Below are 17,340 nucleotides of genomic sequence, written 5' to 3' on the forward strand. Positions count from 1 at the left end.
AGTGTACGAGTCAGTGTACCTTTTGTCTTTTTAAGTGAATTTCTTCCCTCTCTTTCATCCTCCAGGTGCAAACCACCACCATGTGTATCTCTGTCAGTCTGAGTGGGTCGGTGGTGCTGGGCTGCCTCTTTTCTCCCAAGGTCCACATCATCCTGTTCCAGCCACAGAAGAATGTCAGCACCCTGCGGGTGGCCACCACTCGCTTCAGTGTCACCACTGGTCCAGGCTCCAGTTTCTCTCAAGGTACCACCTGCTACACAACAAAATCACTTTAGCTAGTGCTGAGCTCACTATAAACAGTAATAAAATACTCATAACTCAATTGAAAAGTGATGTTATTACATGATTCATAGCTACTTGTATAACAAACTTGTTGCACTACTCACTACACAAAGCTGCCTTTCTGTCACACATCTAAAACTGACGCTTGTATTTTACCTTTTTAAAAAAACTGCATGAGTCCTTCTGCCATTTCTCTAATTAAATAACATCTAATTGGAGGACAGATGGCACCCAGGGTGATTAATTGTCATATTTTGATATTAAATGTCATATAATCTGAATGATCTCGGATGTATTTTTGAATGTTTTGCAGCATCAGCCTCCAATGTTGTTCCTACAGTGTGTAATGGACGAGAGGTGGTGGACTCCACAACGTCCTCTTTGTGAAGATCAGCTGAGTTCCTCTGCCAAGCATTGTAAACAGAGTTATATAATCACTAGTCCTGAATCAGGTGTCTCAGATATTAAAGAGGACGATCGTCCTGACTTTGTTGTCCTCAGAGTGCTGTGAGTACAATGTCCCAATTATTTAATTTTGTTCTTTGACTCGTAGCGATTTTAAACGAGATGCCAATAAAGTTGCATACAGTATTGCCCTTGTTTTTATTGAAGATTCTACTTGCAACAATGGAGTAAATTATAGTAAATCTGTTAAATGTAATATATACAAGACATTTTTAATGTAGATTTTGGTGAACCAGTTTGTGCTTTCTTGTAATTTATGTAAATAAAATGTGTTTTTTATTAATACCAAATTGACATGTAGTCTGACTATTTCTTTCCTCATCATCATGAGATGCAAATTTCACATCTACAGGACAACATATGCAAACATGCTGCAGTTCTGAGATGTGAATTTGCTTAGTTTGACTTACAGTAAACACTGAGAAAATTGGAATTATAGTCTTGGTAATATGCATAAATCTGCCAAACATACTGTCATACTATATTGTTACATACTAGATGTCATTTACACCCTTGCTTTGCTGTCTTGCGACAAACAGCTAAATATCTATAATGTATTGTACTAATATAGCACTTCTCACCCATTCACACACACACAGACACACACACACACACACACACACACACACACATGCTGGCAGAGCTGCCATGCAATGCACTGACCTGGCCATTGGGGGCAATTTGGGGTTTAACGTCTTGCTGATGAAAACCCTGTGATTAATGGACATCCTGCTCTTCCTCCTGAGCCACAGCCCTAAAATAATGATGTGTAGAAGTGCAATTCAGATAGTCATGTTGCCTTACTGTTTAAAAAAATATGATGATGTAGTGCAAATTAAATTTGGATTCAATTAGAGTTTGAAATCTGAGCTGTCTAATATTAATCAGCTTCAATCTAGAGCATCTGCCAAGACCAAACAGTCTCTACATGAAAATTACCAGCACAAATATCATCATCTGCTGATATGGGATAAAATCCACCAAAGCTGTCCTAGGAATATACACAGCAGTTAGTACTCCTATGTACATGAGGCAGATGCTTTTGAAAAAAAGACTACAGTATCTGTGATTTAACACTGCCATCTTGTGTCCAAATTGTTTGATCTAATCTCATGAGAACACGCAGGCAGCCCTGGGGCTTGCTGTAAATAAAGTATTTGCATATGGAGGAAGCGGACTCAGAGCATTGTCTTGCTTTATTAGATCTGCTCAGTGGCCATCATCAAATTACTATGATTATATAAGCCAGATACAGCACTTACTTCAACAACTCCTTGCTGTAATAGTAGAGATGAAATGTCAAGTGATGCGCACACGCTAACAAACAAGCCCTCCCGAAATATTTAGAGATTTAATTATAAAGTTGTTAGTCATCCTCATCTTAAAAATCCAGTGTGTCTAAATAACATTTCCTAAAGGGGAGAACACTCTGTCCTGAACAAACATTGGTCACTGCAATGGAAATTGTTGCCAACACTACCTATGATAGCACTTTCTAACATGTAATATTAGTCTTTATCATGTTGAGTCCTTATAAAGTTTAACCTTTAAATTGAATAGACACACCTTGCACATACACACACAAGGCACACACTACTGTGTAATTATTCTACATCATACAGTACTTCTGAGTTGTCTTCTCTGTTTTTGTGAATTTAGCACAAAAATAGCTACACAGTAGAGAGGAGGTAACATATAAGGAGTTGAGTTTTGTACTGGAATTAATAGTAATTGTTGTTACTATGAAAGCAGAAGGACGAAGAGAAAAAAGGGGTGCCTTTCTTACTTTCCTATTGGGACCTTTTTGTTTGTTTTAGGCTATTTAGTGGTTTAATGCCACTATAACATATGCACAGTGGGCCACAATGTAAAAATAACAAAATAGTCTGGAAGGTAAACTCCTCAAAGATTAATTGTTTTAATACCATTAGTGGGGGTTTCACTTTAATTTATCATTTTCTTTCATTCAGACAGCAAGCTCTTTTTTTTTTTGTAATGGACGCATTTAAGTTTAAACAAAACTTTAGCCAAATAGCTGATGGCTACTGTGAAATTAGCGCTAGTTAGCTAACTAGATAATGATAGAAAATTGTGGACATTAAAACCGTTGACATGGTAATTTAAGGTTGGATTTCCGTCCGTTTATAACCAGCGCTAGCGTTAACTAAACGTTTGTAAATAACTAAATAAATAAAAAGGGCAATAATAAACCTTATTAATTGGCCTATTTAATTGTTGTTGAACTTTTGTCTCGCTCTCATTACTTCTCATTGAAGTTGTTGGAAGGCAGAGAAAAATACACACCGGAATATTAGCTAGGTGGCAGTATAACCGTTAGCAAGCTCTGGTAGTGCCATCGACGACTCCAGCAGCAGCAAGAAGAGGAAAAGAAGGTGTACAGTTCAGCCCCGCCTCTTCCCCTGACTGTCAACAGTGTATAAACTTCGCCAAAATCTGAGTCGGACAGTTGCCTTCAGACAGCTTCCTGACGTCTTCACCACCGAGGGGTCCCTGACTATCTGTCGGCCTGCTTTCCTCTCTCTCAGCCCGGCTATCTGCCTCTCTGTTTACAGTTAAAAGGTGAGTTCTCAGCTGAAGGAAATTTAGGTCATCTTCGGGATGAACCGGTGAAGGCGGAGTTTGTGGCTGCTTTCCTCCAAAACACATTAAAAATCACTGTTGCATACAGATTAATTGCTATTACTTATGGCAACATACAGTAGCTTAGTGATAATTACATAGAGATAATTAGTACATGTACGGAAATTCATTAATTTGTTTTGATGTACAGCCAGAGAGAACTTGCTGTCCAGTCGTGTAGACATGTCTGAGCATAACGCCCAGATCACTAACATGGCAGATATCTGTGCAAGGTTTTCAGCAAGCAACATGGCACCAAAGAGACGGGCTGCTTCTACTGCCAATGCGGGCGGCAAGAAGGTAAAAGAGGAGCCCGAGACACCAAAGCCCAAGGATGCCTTCACCTCTACAAAAGAGGCCCTTATGGCTGCAGGGCCACAGGTAAAAGGCAACAGGAAGGTGGATGAGCACTGCTCACTGCCAGCTGCTGGAGAGGTAAGAGGGGCACTGTATGGCACTGGGTATCCCCACAGTATTTATTCTCTTACATCAAGATAAATTCATTATTTTTATGCAATCATATTTAAAGAGAAAAACACATATTGAAAAATATGTCTGTATTGACTCACCAGGTATATGAAGACTATGACTGCATGCTCAATCAGACAAATATTGGACATAACAATAACAAGTTTTATGTCATTCAACTTATTAAAGCAAGCAACAAGTACTATTCATGGAACAGATGGGGCAGAGTGGTAAGCAACAGATTCCTACTACACTACCTTGTTTACTTTATTCTGTTTTGTCTGTTATCTCTTTAAATGTATAAATATTAGCAACTGTATTTGTACTTTAACACGGATGAAAATTAGAAACACATTTTCCTGATATTTTGTTGTATATATATATTCTATGCATGGTCCACAGTATTCAAAACAAATGTCTGTAATGCCCTTAGTGGATCCTTAATGAGTTAAAAGTATTAATGCACACATTAAGTGAAGACAAGTGTGTTGACATTAGTAGTATTTGCAAATAATATATTTATTATACAAATTAATGGAATCATTAGTATAACTTTTAATTAATTAATGTTTAATATGCTGTTATGATCATGGTGGGACTTCTGACAAATTATTCTAGTGTATTTCATTTTCCTATATAAAACAAATTGCCCCTGATTGCCTCATCTCTAACCTAAATTCAGGGGGAAGTGGGACAAAGCAAACTTAACGTGTTCGATAAGCTTGAGACTGCTGTCAAGGACTTTGAGAAAAAGTTTAAGGACAAGACAAAGAACAACTGGAGCGATCGGATGAATTTTGTGTCTCACTCCGGGAAGTACACCCTGATAGAGGTGGATGGAGAGAAGGATGCTGAGGTCAAGGTAATGTGATTGTACATCTCACTGGAGCAAGAGATATGAAACCTAGAGGAATCATGTCATAGAATCAGTTACCACTCTCCATGGCAAATAGTTGAAGGGGTTTCAAATATTTGAAACCTCTGATATATAAGTACCAGCCTTAACAAAAGCTCACTGGGTGTACTTTTTGATATTGCAGGTGGACAGTGTCGATGGAAAGACTGCCAAAGTCACTAAAAAGACCCTACCATGCATCCTTGATGAGGCTACAAGGAGCCTCATTGAGCTCATTTTCAGCAACGACATGTTCAAGGAGGCAATGGAATGTATGAACTTAGGTGGGTGTGTCTCTGTAAACCAACTAATACCAACTGGTTCTTGGAGGGTACAAATGTCAATGTGCATACATACCTGTTCTGTTACATGCCTGTCGGACTGGAGTGCCTGTTGCACTAAATGGGGTGCTAGTTTTTAAATAATCTCTGAACTTTGTCATACAGTATTTGTCTCGACTTTCGGTGTTGCTTGGAAATGTAGGACAACTAGGAGATCAAAGAGTGTAGAATGTGGCATGTAAATGTTTGACCATTGCTACAAACAAAGGGTGAAGTCTGCATTTACACACCGAATCTCCCTGTCTCAGCATCTCGATAACGTCTTATCAGTTTCTTGGGCTTAGGAACAAGGGGCACCTCAAAATAAATACATTGTGTGATATTTCTTTTTGTAGCAGTAAAAAGAAAAGAAAAAGAAAACATGCAATAACTATTGTGGCTTAGATTTGTGGTTTTGTGTGTGTGTGTGTGTGTGGATGTTATACAGACATCAAGAAGATGCCTTTAGGCAAACTCAGTAAGATGCAGATCGCAAAGGGCTTTGAAGTGCTGGAGGAGATTGAGGCAGCCATGAACAAAAAAAGTGGAGGAGCACGCCTCGAAGAACTTTCTTCAAAGTTCTTCACCACAATCCCACATAACTTTGGCCGGTGCAGACCGCCTACCATCAACAATAAAGAGATTGTGGAGAAGAAGAAAGAGATGCTTATGGTAAGATTCACTTAAAGTCGCATTAGCTGTTCTCCCTTTGATGTTTTGTCAGTCCTGAGTTTCCTTTCCTTTCCTTACTTTGCCTTCTGAAGGTGCTGGCTGACATTGAGCTTGCCCAGACACTGAAGTCAGAAACTGAGAAGGCTCAGGAAGAGATGATAGAGACAGTTCCTCACCCTCTAGACCAAGACTACAATTCTCTCAAATGCAAGCTCACTCTGATGGACAAGGACACAGAAACATCTAAGGTACTGTGTCATGGGTGATAATAAGGTTCAGTAAATGTAATGCACTTGTTTGCAATTGTCAATATTTCAGTTTGTCTTCCATTCATGTTCTCTTGTCCACAAGTATTAACATTTTTTTTCTTTGCATTTGAAGATCATAGAAAAATACCTGAAAGAAACTTCATGTGACTATCGTAAACCAAAAATTGTCAATGTTTGGGAAGTTGATCGAGCGACAGAGGTGAGACCTAGAGTCAGTCTTGTTGAATATGACACAGAAGACTGAAGTCCTTTGACCTAACACATACGTCGTACATTGCAGGGAGAGCGGTTTAGCGAGAATGATAGTCTGGAAAACCGCCGTCTGCTGTGGCATGGTACAAACATTGCGGTGGTAGCAGCTATCCTTAAGAGCGGCCTGAGGATAATGCCCCATTCAGGAGGCCGTGTTGGTTGTGGTATCTATTTTGCATCTGAAAACAGGAAGTCTGCAGGTTACGGTGAGACTGTATGAAGAGACAATGTTTAAAGAAGATGATGATGACTGATGATTGCAATCATAATAATAATAATGAATCAGTGTTTTCTGCCATGCATTTTTAGTGCGCACCTCTAAAAATACTGGAGTGATGTTTCTGAGTGAGGTAGCCCTCGGCAAAGAACATACCATCACCAAAGACAACTCTTCCTTGAAGAAGGCTCCTGCTGGCTATGATAGTGTGGTGGCACGAGGATCAGTGGAACCAGGTACAATACTTCCACGATACTTGTTCAGTAGTTTTATCTTGCTCTCAGCCTTGTGTCTTTGCGTCTAAAAACTAAGTAACTAGATAATTCTATTTCAATAAAATTAAACTTGGCTCATTTTGTTACAAGTTTCTCTAATATTGCTAACAAATAGCATTTGAGAAACACTGTGTTAAAGGATATCATGCAGCACCTTTTGTTTGGCAACTCCTTTGTTTTCAGACCCGTCTAAGGACATCTTCATCACCCTGGATGGCAAGAAGGTAGCTGTGCCACAGGGTAAGCCCATAGATCAGCCCCAGTTCTCAGAGAGCTACTTCAGTAACAGCGAATATCTCATCTACAAAGAGAGCCAGTGTCGCCTTCGCTACCTGTTGGAGCTAAACATGTCGTGCTAATTCAACTTGAGGATAGGGGCAGGTCCCTTGAAAGAGAAAAGTTCCTCCATCTATATGATGGGCTTCCTAAAAAGCGTAACTATGCTGTTTTCTTATATTATTATGATTATTATTGTCTTCATTCTTACAGTTATTGTGCAGACAACCTACAAGATGCATAAATGACTTCCCTGTGCCTTATATTTTGCACACTATAACTGGTCTGAGAGTGATAGACTGCACTTCTGTTAAAACACTGACATACTATATTTATTTTATTTACCATGAAAAACATGGCATCCTTTATCAGTCTCTTACTGGTATCTTTTCATCTTTGTTAAATGTCTGAAAGGCCTCTAGATATCTATACAGTTCTGTTTTGAATTACATGCTGCACATTATGTTTTATTTTGCATCTCAATCGTGTACTTTGACCTTTTAGATATTATTTACACTTGATTATTTAATTCAAGTGATCATGCAGCAAAAATATCTTTGATATGCAGGATAAATACACTGCATGCCTTTGCAATTATATAGACATTTTTAATGTTATTTAGTAGAGTAAAAATGGTACCAAATGCAGAAATGTTTACAGGTATAAGAACTATAAAGTACAATTTTGTGATCTGATATTTTGTTGAACTGCTGATTAATATCCTGAAAGTACTTTTACAGTGCAAAGTAATAAGTGGTAAACAGATGGGTCAAATTTTTTGCCCAGTTGGTTTTCTAGATAGGTTACAAATGCCACCACATGGTGTCAGGAAGGAGCAACTCCCTTTGGAATGTAATGTTCTCAGCATTTTTGCACTATGACAGAACTTGAACCAATGATTAGTTAATAAACTTGAGTGTTCCTCTAACTTGTTGCAGTGTTTTTCCTTGTGGATACTTGGCTTAAAGGCTTTCATTTTTTTTTATACTTGCTAATTTAAGTATTTTCCAAAATTACAGGAAAGCAATATAATTTATCTGTATGGATGTGAAAAAATATGAACGGTGCCACCACTTTTTTTCCATTATGCACACAAATTATCTCAAGAAGGCTGCTACAAATATAAGCCAGAACAGTTAGACATATTGTTTGAATTGACCCAGATGAAGCCTTTTTGCAGGGATGAAATTTGACAATTCTGCACTGAGCACTAAGTATTTAATAAGAAAAAATATTCAGGTGAGATCCTTGGGATGTAGTCTTTCTTTGGGGTCATTAATATAAAAAAGTTAGGGAACTGTTGCTATGTAATACAGGTAATTGAGGTATAAAAAACAATTCACCATAAAATAATAGCACAAAATAGCATACATTTTGCTGTAATGCATATATATTCAAATATGACAACCAGTGAATCCCTTTATTGTCAGTCAAACAGTTCCATACTATTATAATGCTATGGTTTAATCAAATTTCAATTGCTTGTGCAGATATACAGCGCTGGCTTCCTCAGGTTCAATATCCCTTTAAACTGGTGGTAATTAGGACCCAGAGAAGACTGGGCTCTAGAGGGGGACAGTGGAGTGTGTGTCTATTTGAAAGAAGAAAAAAAAAACACAATCACACACAATACAATGTGTGACAGTCACTGCCATACACAGCACAGGAATAAATGAGAGTGTTACTGAAGGAGGGGTGAGGAGAGAGAGGAAGCATCATCTACCATCTAAAATAACGGAATCAGTGATCAGTTTCTTTCATTGGGAATATACATGTGTGATGAGTCTGGACCTCTGGAGTGTCTCTATCTCATACACTGACTTAACATGGATTTTCAGCTGGAGGACTGACTATTTTACTTTGTGGGAAAAAGAAGAGAAGAGCTGGGCTGTGTCTGGTTTGGGCCTATTTAAACAATATGTGGGATTTCAATTGAAGCTTTGTCAAATCAGAAACCTGGTTAACCTGTTCAGTCTGAACTGTACTACAAACACAGACAGTGGCTCATGGGTAGGTAGTTTACACATTTCCATCCTCTTTATTTTTCATGCTGCATGTATTTTTTTATTGTTGGTGATGAAAATCTAGACAGTAAACGTATTAAAATAATGTAAATTATGTTTCTTATATTCACATTTCACACTGTAAATAGGATGAATGTCATGTAGTGATTTCCAAAACCATGTTTCCAACCTTGTTCTATATAGACTTTTTGGAGCAGAACTTCATTAATGTAAGTTTTCTGATTTATTTCCTGAAAAAGATTCTTACAATGTGTATTTTGAGGCAAAAAATGGTCTTCAAAATGCATTATGCATAAACACTGTGAAGATGGAGCAGACGAAAGATTTGATTGCCTTTTAAGTTGCCTGAACTTGGCACTTTGACAGAAGTGGTAGACTTGCATTTCTCCCATACTAGTGGGTTTATAATATAACAATACATTTTTACCCGTATGTCCAACACAATCTCACATGCACATTTGCTTTTGTTCACTCACAAAAGCTGTGGTTGTATAAGATAGCATTTATATCTGTAGTGATAAATATAATTTGTAGAATTTGTGTCATTCCTTCATTCAATTTTCAGAGTCAAGGACATCTTAGAGTGACTAAGAGGACAATTAGCAGAATGTTATATGAAACAAAATGTATTGGACTGCAGTTGGAACTAAACAAAAGCACTTTGGAAAACCAAGCAAACAGCACAGACTACTGGAGCAGCTCATTGCTTATTTTCCTCACAACTCTTATCTTTACCTACACAAACAGTGTAGAATAGACCTCAGTGTCAGCGGATACTGATTTTACATAAACAAGACTATTCATTGCTATGTTTTACTGTAAACAGTTTCTAATGTATCTGTTTACACTTAAAATATGTAAACCATTGACTCAATTTACATGCTTAAATTCTTTCATCTTCACAGTTAGAAGTCAGCAGTCAGCAGAAATGTAATTGTAACAGCTTTTTCATTTATTTTATCACATTAAATATATCAAAATATTCATATATATACATATATTTCTAAATAGGCAAAGGGAATAACTGAACATAATATATCTGGACTGCCTTAAAATTGGTTGTTTTCTTCCATTTACAAACTGTTTCTGTCTTTTCAACACAGGACGTCCAGACATGCAGAAAACTGAGATACAAAATGGAGCAAGTTGTGAATGAATAATGGCTGAGAAGTCTGGTCCCATGATATCCTCTGTGCCAAATCAGTCAGTTATAAACCTTACAACTGTCCTATGGGAGCCAAATCCTACGGTTCCTGCCGATGTGGGTGTAGTCACAAGCTCCCAGTCACAGATCAAAGACCTTTTTGGCTTGTTCTGCATGGTGACCCTTAACCTCATTGCTTTGTTAGCCAATGCTGGTGTAATGGTGGCCATTGCTCGTGCTCCTCACCTGAAGAGGTTTGCATTTGTGTGTCACCTTTGCGCAGTCGACCTGCTGTGTGCCATTCTCCTCATGCCTCTGGGTATCATATCCAGCTCGCCTTTCTTTGGTACTGTGGTGTTTACTGTTCTTGAGTGTCAGGTTTACATCTTTCTCAACGTTTTCCTCATCTGTCTGTCCATTCTTACCATCACAGCCATCAGTGTGGAGCGTTACTTCTATATTGTACACCCAATGCGTTACGAAGTCAAGATGACCATCAACCTCGCTATTGGTGTAATGCTCCTAATCTGGGTTAAGTCAGTCCTCTTGGCTTTGGTCACACTGTTTGGATGGCCAGCTTATGGAAATCAAAGCTCTATTGCTGCAGGTCACTGCTCTCTCCATGCGAGCCACAGTCGTCTGAGAAGAGTATTTGCTGTGCTCTTCAGTGTGGTGTGTTTCCTGGTTCCTGCAGTGGTTATCTTTGCTGTTTACTGTGCTGTGTACAAGGTAGCCCGTTCCGCAGCTTTACAGCAAGTCCCCACTGTGCCAACATGGGCAAATTCAAGCCCTGCTAAGAATCGCTCTGACTCCATTAACAGCCAGACTACCATGATCACCACCACCCGCACTCTGCCCCAGAGACTATCTCCAGAGAGGGCCTTCAGTGGGGGCAAAGCTGCCCTTACCTTGGTATTCATTGTGGGCCAGTTCTTGGTTTGTTGGTTGCCGTACTTCATCTTCCACCTGCAAATGTCTCTGACTGGCTCCATGCAGAGCCCTGGGGATTTAGAGGAGGCAGTCACCTGGCTCGCTTACTCTTCTTTTGCAGTTAACCCATTCTTCTACGGCCTGTTGAACAGGCAGATCAGAGAGGAGCTCATCAAGTTTCGACGCTGCTGCCTGACCCAGCCTATGGAGTTTGGGGCTTCCAGTCATGAGGGCTCTCTTCAGGAGAACTTCCTCCAGTTCATCCAGAGAACCAGCAGCTCAGCTGAAACCCGGTCCAGCTGTGTTAACTCCAGTCCCAGAAACACTATGGACCAGGGAGTTAAGATCCCTGGACAAATACCTGAGGAAAATGCTTAGACATTGAGCAATATGGACTGCAATACTAATATGTAGGCCATAGCTTTTTATGGTTGTGGGACATTTTTCCTTCATACTTTTTAAGTGTCCAGTGACTTGTGTTGTTTAATTGCAATACTCCATTCAGGAAGGCTTCTCACTTTAGGTCTAGGTGCTTCTGACTGTAATATTAAAATATTGAAATTGTTATAAACACTCTCCTGTGTATATTTCCTCCACATATATTTTAATGTGATGTTTGTAGAAATGTTTTTTTATATCTTTGTAAATTTGTGAATTTGAAGTGTAACTACAATAACATGGAGATGCCTGGATGGATTTGTATATGTTTTATTGTTAAAGTTGTATTTAATTAGGAACTATTTCTATTCCATATGAATCAGTTCAACAGTGTCATTTTTCCATGCCAATTACAATATACTGTATACTGACTTTCTTGAACATTGTAAAGTATTGGATGTAAATGTTGCCATGGTGTAACTATAATAGCATGACTCCCATACATCACTAAATTATCCCATTGCAGCACTAACATGGTGGCCTCGGCAGTGTGAGGAGCTCTCATGAATCTGAGGGACAATACCTCAGAGTTCCTGTGTGCAACAGATATGCGGATAGATGGTGAATGTCACCTACCCCTGTCGTCATGGAAATTGAGTGAGCCTGTGACTCACATAGCAACGAGGACCTTTGGGCTGGATATATGCTTTACCTTTATACCCTGATTGGAGTCTACTAATTCTGGCTCATGCCTGCTTTTCACATGCAGACTGATTACACAAGACCTATATGTTCAGATAGAGGCTCATTAGCATGTGAACAGAGGCTGAGGGTAGGTATTACAAGTCTCTGCTAATATGGACTGCTACAATAGTGACATGGGTACGGTGAAGCAGAGATAGTGAATTTACAATGGAAATCATTACTGGGTATTGATAATGCTCTGAGAGTGGTAACAAAGTGCTATTTTATGGCAGCTGCTGTTTGTATTAGTCTTTCACAAACAGAGGGAAAGACAGAATAGTGTGGTCACAGCAAATAACGGCAAACACCATTTTGCTGTATGGCTGTCACAAACTGTGTATGTACGCCATTCTTACATAACTGTGACTGTGTATCTAATACTTTGAGCTACATACTGTATTAGCTTTCTTACCAGGTGGATATGGATGCTACTTAAACAAAAACACTGTACAAAAACTTGCTGTGAAACTTTTTCATGCATACAAAATGTATGAATGTCATCCTGGATTATTGATTTTTATTATATTTTTTTATCTCCACATCTGTCTGTTTCTCTCTTTAATGCTCGTTTTCCCGGTGTCTCCTCTCATTTAATTCTCTCTTCACAAATGTCTCTCACATTTCTCCGCACCAACAGGGCAAATTTTATGTTATTAATAAGGTTTTTCAGAATTCAGGACATCCCAGCTACTGACATCATAAGGTAAAAAATCGACACAATTTTCAGGCTTGCACACTGAAATTGTAACTTCATGAACCCTTGTGTCCATACAATAATAAAAACAGAATTGGACCAAAACATCAAGTGGATGCAAAGACGATATTTTTACAACTAAATGTCAGTGAACACAGATTAGGACACAGTCAAGCTCACCATCATATCGTGACACATCTCAAAGACTTTGGAATGACCATCTATCAAATGGAAGCCATTCACAATATTCAAATCTCTATATTTTCCACCTGAGTTCAGACATAATAGTTTATTAATACAGATTAGAAAGACATAAGTATGTTGTTCCAGAAACACATGGAAGAACAGGTGTGACTGTTAGAGCACAGCAATCGAAGTTGTACAGTATGTGGGTGAATAGAAGAGGGGAGTGTGTTGTTATCTAGTGTCATTTTTTAATGGTACCTGTTCAAGCAAAAAAAATTGGCAGCTTGCTAATATACATTCTGTGTATGTATTTAACACTGTTTCAATCTGAAATTGTAAAGTAATTCCACATGTTCATCATAATCTCATCAGGCTGACAAAGCTGCAAAGGAGAGAGCACTTCAAAATCAAAAAGTCTCAAAGGCCCAATCTGGGCTGAGTTGATGAAAGACAACATAGACAAGATTTATGCATGGCAGCATACTTGTGGTTGGCAAGAAAAAAAAAATTAAGTCATCAAGTGTTTGGGTGTATCCAGTCAGTAAATGCCTACATGTTTAAACTGTTATCAAGGACAAGACAAATGGATTAAGGGACATATTACATGGAATAGAGCGAATAATCTTTTATTCAATCTTATTGACAAGTGATTGATAACATAACAACAATCCATTTCATCTGGACCTGTGACCTATAAGGACAGATTCCATCTCAGGCTGGATGTTTGAGAGAGTTACTATAGCATAACTCCTACCAGAAATCATAGCTGGGCATGCACAACATGTTCAGGTTTGACATTATACCGTCTTGATATTTATGTTCATGAAAGATTTGGAACTTAACATGTGCAATACCATAGTACATTCCACTGTGACAAGTAAAGTTTCATCATCCATACTAGCAGTTCAATTTATTATTATGAAGTTTTATTTCTTCAGGAAATCTCATTTAGATTAGGGTTGCGATAACAAGAGACAATAAGATGGTTCATTCACATCACAATCACAAAACAATCATCATACACACTCACAGACAAACTACTTAAAACAATCACAAACATTATGAAGAATGTCAGCTTGTAAAACTTTGAAGTCCCTCAGAGGAACCAGTGTCTTTAACTTCTAGCATATTTAATATTTAATATCAGAGTAATAAAATGATTAAAGCTTCAGTGTTTGGATAGGGATTGGATTGGACCAAAGTTGTGTTGAACAGTTTTTGTACTGTATATCACCATGAAAGTCATACAAAAATATTGTACACCAAACCACACTAGTAGAAACACTACAAACTGTTTACAGTAGAGGGAATATAAAGTGTATAAAGATATAAAGGAGTAACCAGTGCTTAGATATTTATGGTCTGCTGGCTCATGCACTGACAGAACCTCATCCGGATAAAGCACACTTTTTCAAATCAGTGAGTTTCTTTTGTGTTGCCTTCATTGCCTGAGAATTCCAGTGTAAATTGCGGGCTGTAATCTAAAGCATTACCGTATTCCCTTTACATTAGCATTTTTAAAATAGGCAACCTTAGCAATTGTTATACTTTGATTTTTCCTCTTTTCTGAATGGAAATCACTTTTGATTAAAATTAGTATTTTGCAAACCAAGAAATGTGTCAGATGTAACCAAATTAGTATTTATTAAGTAGAGTATCTCAGACAATCACAACACAATCTCTGGGGCTCTTCATCACCATGGTTTCCACACACACCATTAATCATCAGCTAATCAGACCCTGCCAACACTCCACTACCACTGCTGCTGTGATTGGGAACGTAAGTAATTTGGTATCATTGCAAGCATTTTGAGAGTATGTGCTATTTGAGCATGTGTGAGTGGAAAACACAGCTGATTTAAACATCAGTAAATTATGAGGATTTATCCAAAATAACTACGAGTACAAACCATGGCCAACAGAGTGCGCTATATACCAGTGAATTCTCCTCCCTTCTCTCCCTCCTCTCTGTTTGAGCATCTCTGACAGGAAGGCTCTAGGAATTTTCAACAAACGATGAGATACATGTTGTCTGCTGAGTGTCTGGTCACTTTTTTTTTTTCTAAATGTGAGTAACGTGTCAAGGTACATTAGATATTGGATCCAGATTGCTGTCTGTCTGTGGAGTGTTAATGGCCAAGTTTATACTGGTGTAAATAAACGACATGTTAACAACCACAATATACAAAGAAGAGACACTTGAAATATGTACAGTATGTATGAACAGATACACTTTTCCTAATTCAATTAATCAGGAAAATATAACGGTTCAGTAGTTGACATAGTGACAAGGCAGGGCATCTGGGTGAAGGAAGAATGTTTGTAGTGTGTATATAGGGAGTGGTTCAGCAGTACATGTGAAGCAATTTGATTAAATGACATTTGCATGTTAAAACAAACCAAACATAAGTCTTGAAAGCATAGGGTTTTAAAGTAAATAAACTTGGAAGAAAAGTAAGTAATGCAATGCAACAAATGCACAAATTTATCATGCTTATATAGCTGGAACATAGTTTGGGGATGACAGAACCAACTGAAGTTAAATGGCATGTTTTTTTATTGTATCAATCACATGTCCTGTGTTCTCCTATGACAAAAAAGAAACAAAAAATCTATACTTTTTGGTTTCATGATTGTGCCCCTTATCTTTGCATGAATTCACTGGAATACCTTTAGTTCTCTGTCTATGTAGATGGAGAACTTTTCCATGCAGCCAACACTGTCTGCCCATGAATTATAGGTTACTGAGCAAGTTTGTTTACATTGTCTGTCATTCTTGTTTTCACAAGCTCAGCCTACCAGCTGCTATCAATCAAACACAGACACTAACACGCCTCTCCAGCTTGCTAAGACAAAAAGGAGCATTTCTAATATTTCCCCTAAGATCCTTTCTCTTCCCTTTTCCCTACACAGTGGGCCGCACAGTGGCTCAGTGGTTAGATCTGTTGCCTCGCAGCAAGAAGGTCCCTGTGTTTGTGTGGGTTTCCACCAGGTGCTCCAGTTTCCTCGTTTCCTCCCACCATCAAATACATGCATGTTAGGGTCAATACTCCTGTCAGTGCCCCTGACCAAGGCACTGGCAAAAGAACTGGAGCTGAGGCACCGCACTGTGGCTGCCCACTGCTCCCAGTGTGCTTGTATAGGATGGGTCAAATGCAGAAGATCAATTTCCCCACAGGGATCAATAAAGTATATATAAGTTTCTTCTTCTACACATTTTAAAACATTTATGACATTATATTAGACTGTAAAAATGGATGACTAAATATGATTTCAATTGGACTTTATAAAGACAGTGCCTGGAATTCAACAAAAAGTGGACTATAAAAGCAAAATCGGCAAGGCTGGATAAGGCAGGCAACTGTTCCAAGGCCTCAGACCCTCAGGGTTCATTTTTTGTCATTTAATTTAACTGCAAATCTGTTGAGGAATATGCACCACTAAAGCACAATATCAACTGACCTGATAAAGGCCTAAATTATAAACTAATCATAAAGTCCTGTACTGTCAAGGGGGTTTGTGTCAAAATCATCATTTATTAGTTGATATTGTGTTTATTGTGTTCATATTCCCAAATGAATTCATAAATTACAGAGTAATTCATCATTAGACTGTTGCACCTGTAACCACGCCCTACAGTGATGTCATGGTGTACTGACCACGCCCTGGTGTGCATTTTGTATCACTACAACAGGTGAGAAGTTAAACCACTGGGGAGCAGCAAAAACAAGATTTTCAGGGGACATTAAGTTGCAGTGCAAGTATTAATGCCACATTAGACTGTAACTCAATAGAGTGAATACGAGAATGAGTTAGGCTGCAGTCACTTTGGGGCTGAGACTGTCAGCGCAGAGGAGCAAAGTTCTAGCTGGGATTGATGATTAGGAGTACACCTCTTGGCAAGAAGCTGCTGAAGTAGTGAGTAGTCTCTTCTTAATTGACTGTATAATAACTACATTGCCAAAATACCCCCACAGGTCATCATCCCTTCTCTGATTTTTAAGGAGTAAGTGAAGGCTGATTTTATGTAATTAGCCAGTGGACATTTCTCATGCAGGTCTAAATGAGTGTCATGTAGTGTGTCTCATGGAAAATGTCATTAAAGAGAGGCCTGTTAGAAGCCAATAAAGGCATTCCTCAACAAGGAGCAAGGCAGTCAGCAGGCCACTATGTTCCACCTGGGTGTCAGTGACAAGCCTGCAGAGGTTA

At 38.6% G+C, this 17,340-nt stretch overlaps 3 protein-coding genes and 1 long non-coding RNA gene across 9 annotated transcripts in view; 3 read left to right on the plus strand and 1 right to left on the minus strand.

Moving 5' to 3' along the window:
• grm2a (glutamate receptor, metabotropic 2a) overlaps positions 1-824 on the plus strand; it is a 22,210-nt gene extending 21,386 nt beyond the window's left edge. The window contains exons 4-5 of the mRNA XM_042405374.1: positions 66-243; positions 596-824. Coding sequence (XP_042261308.1) covers positions 66-243; positions 596-669 — 252 coding nt within the window. The 3' untranslated portion in view covers positions 670-824. The remainder of the gene's footprint in view (positions 1-65; positions 244-595) is intronic.
• LOC121892363 overlaps positions 1-3,139 on the minus strand; it is a 24,013-nt gene extending 20,874 nt beyond the window's left edge. For 4 of the 5 annotated variants that reach the window (XR_006094398.1, XR_006094393.1, XR_006094394.1 and 1 more), the window contains exons 1-3: positions 3,052-3,139; positions 1,411-1,501; positions 20-253 (exon numbers count right to left, since the gene is read on the minus strand). This is a non-coding gene — a long non-coding RNA (uncharacterized LOC121892363). The remainder of the gene's footprint in view (positions 1-19; positions 254-1,410; positions 1,502-3,051) is intronic. The other variant, XR_006094395.1, reaches the window with a different exon arrangement.
• parp3 (poly (ADP-ribose) polymerase family, member 3) lies at positions 3,115-7,959 on the plus strand. Of its 2 annotated transcripts, XM_042405360.1 has the most exons (12): positions 3,115-3,327; positions 3,621-3,822; positions 3,960-4,085; positions 4,538-4,717; positions 4,896-5,034; positions 5,519-5,742; positions 5,835-5,990; positions 6,124-6,210; positions 6,292-6,469; positions 6,573-6,716; positions 6,939-6,995; positions 7,245-7,959. In XM_042405360.1, exons 2-12 carry the CDS (start codon positions 3,637-3,639, stop codon positions 7,277-7,279), a joined length of 1,512 nt encoding a protein of 503 aa, XP_042261294.1. In that variant the 5' UTR covers positions 3,115-3,327; positions 3,621-3,636; the 3' UTR covers positions 7,280-7,959. The 2 variants fall into 2 exon arrangements, with proteins under 2 accessions (XP_042261294.1, XP_042261289.1); XM_042405355.1 differs by having other exon boundaries at positions 3,128-3,327; positions 6,939-7,959.
• A 2,255-nt stretch (positions 7,960-10,214) lies between these two features.
• gpr61l (G protein-coupled receptor 61-like) lies at positions 10,215-11,632 on the plus strand. The gene has a single exon (XM_042407497.1). The coding sequence runs from the start codon at positions 10,215-10,217 to the stop codon at positions 11,505-11,507; it is 1,293 nt and encodes a 430-aa protein (XP_042263431.1). The 3' UTR covers positions 11,508-11,632.
• The last annotated feature ends 5,708 nt before the right edge of the window (positions 11,633-17,340 follow it).

This window comes from Thunnus maccoyii, chromosome 3, assembly GCF_910596095.1.
Source record: "Thunnus maccoyii chromosome 3, fThuMac1.1, whole genome shotgun sequence".
Lineage (NCBI taxonomy): Eukaryota > Metazoa > Chordata > Actinopteri > Scombriformes > Scombridae > Thunnus > Thunnus maccoyii.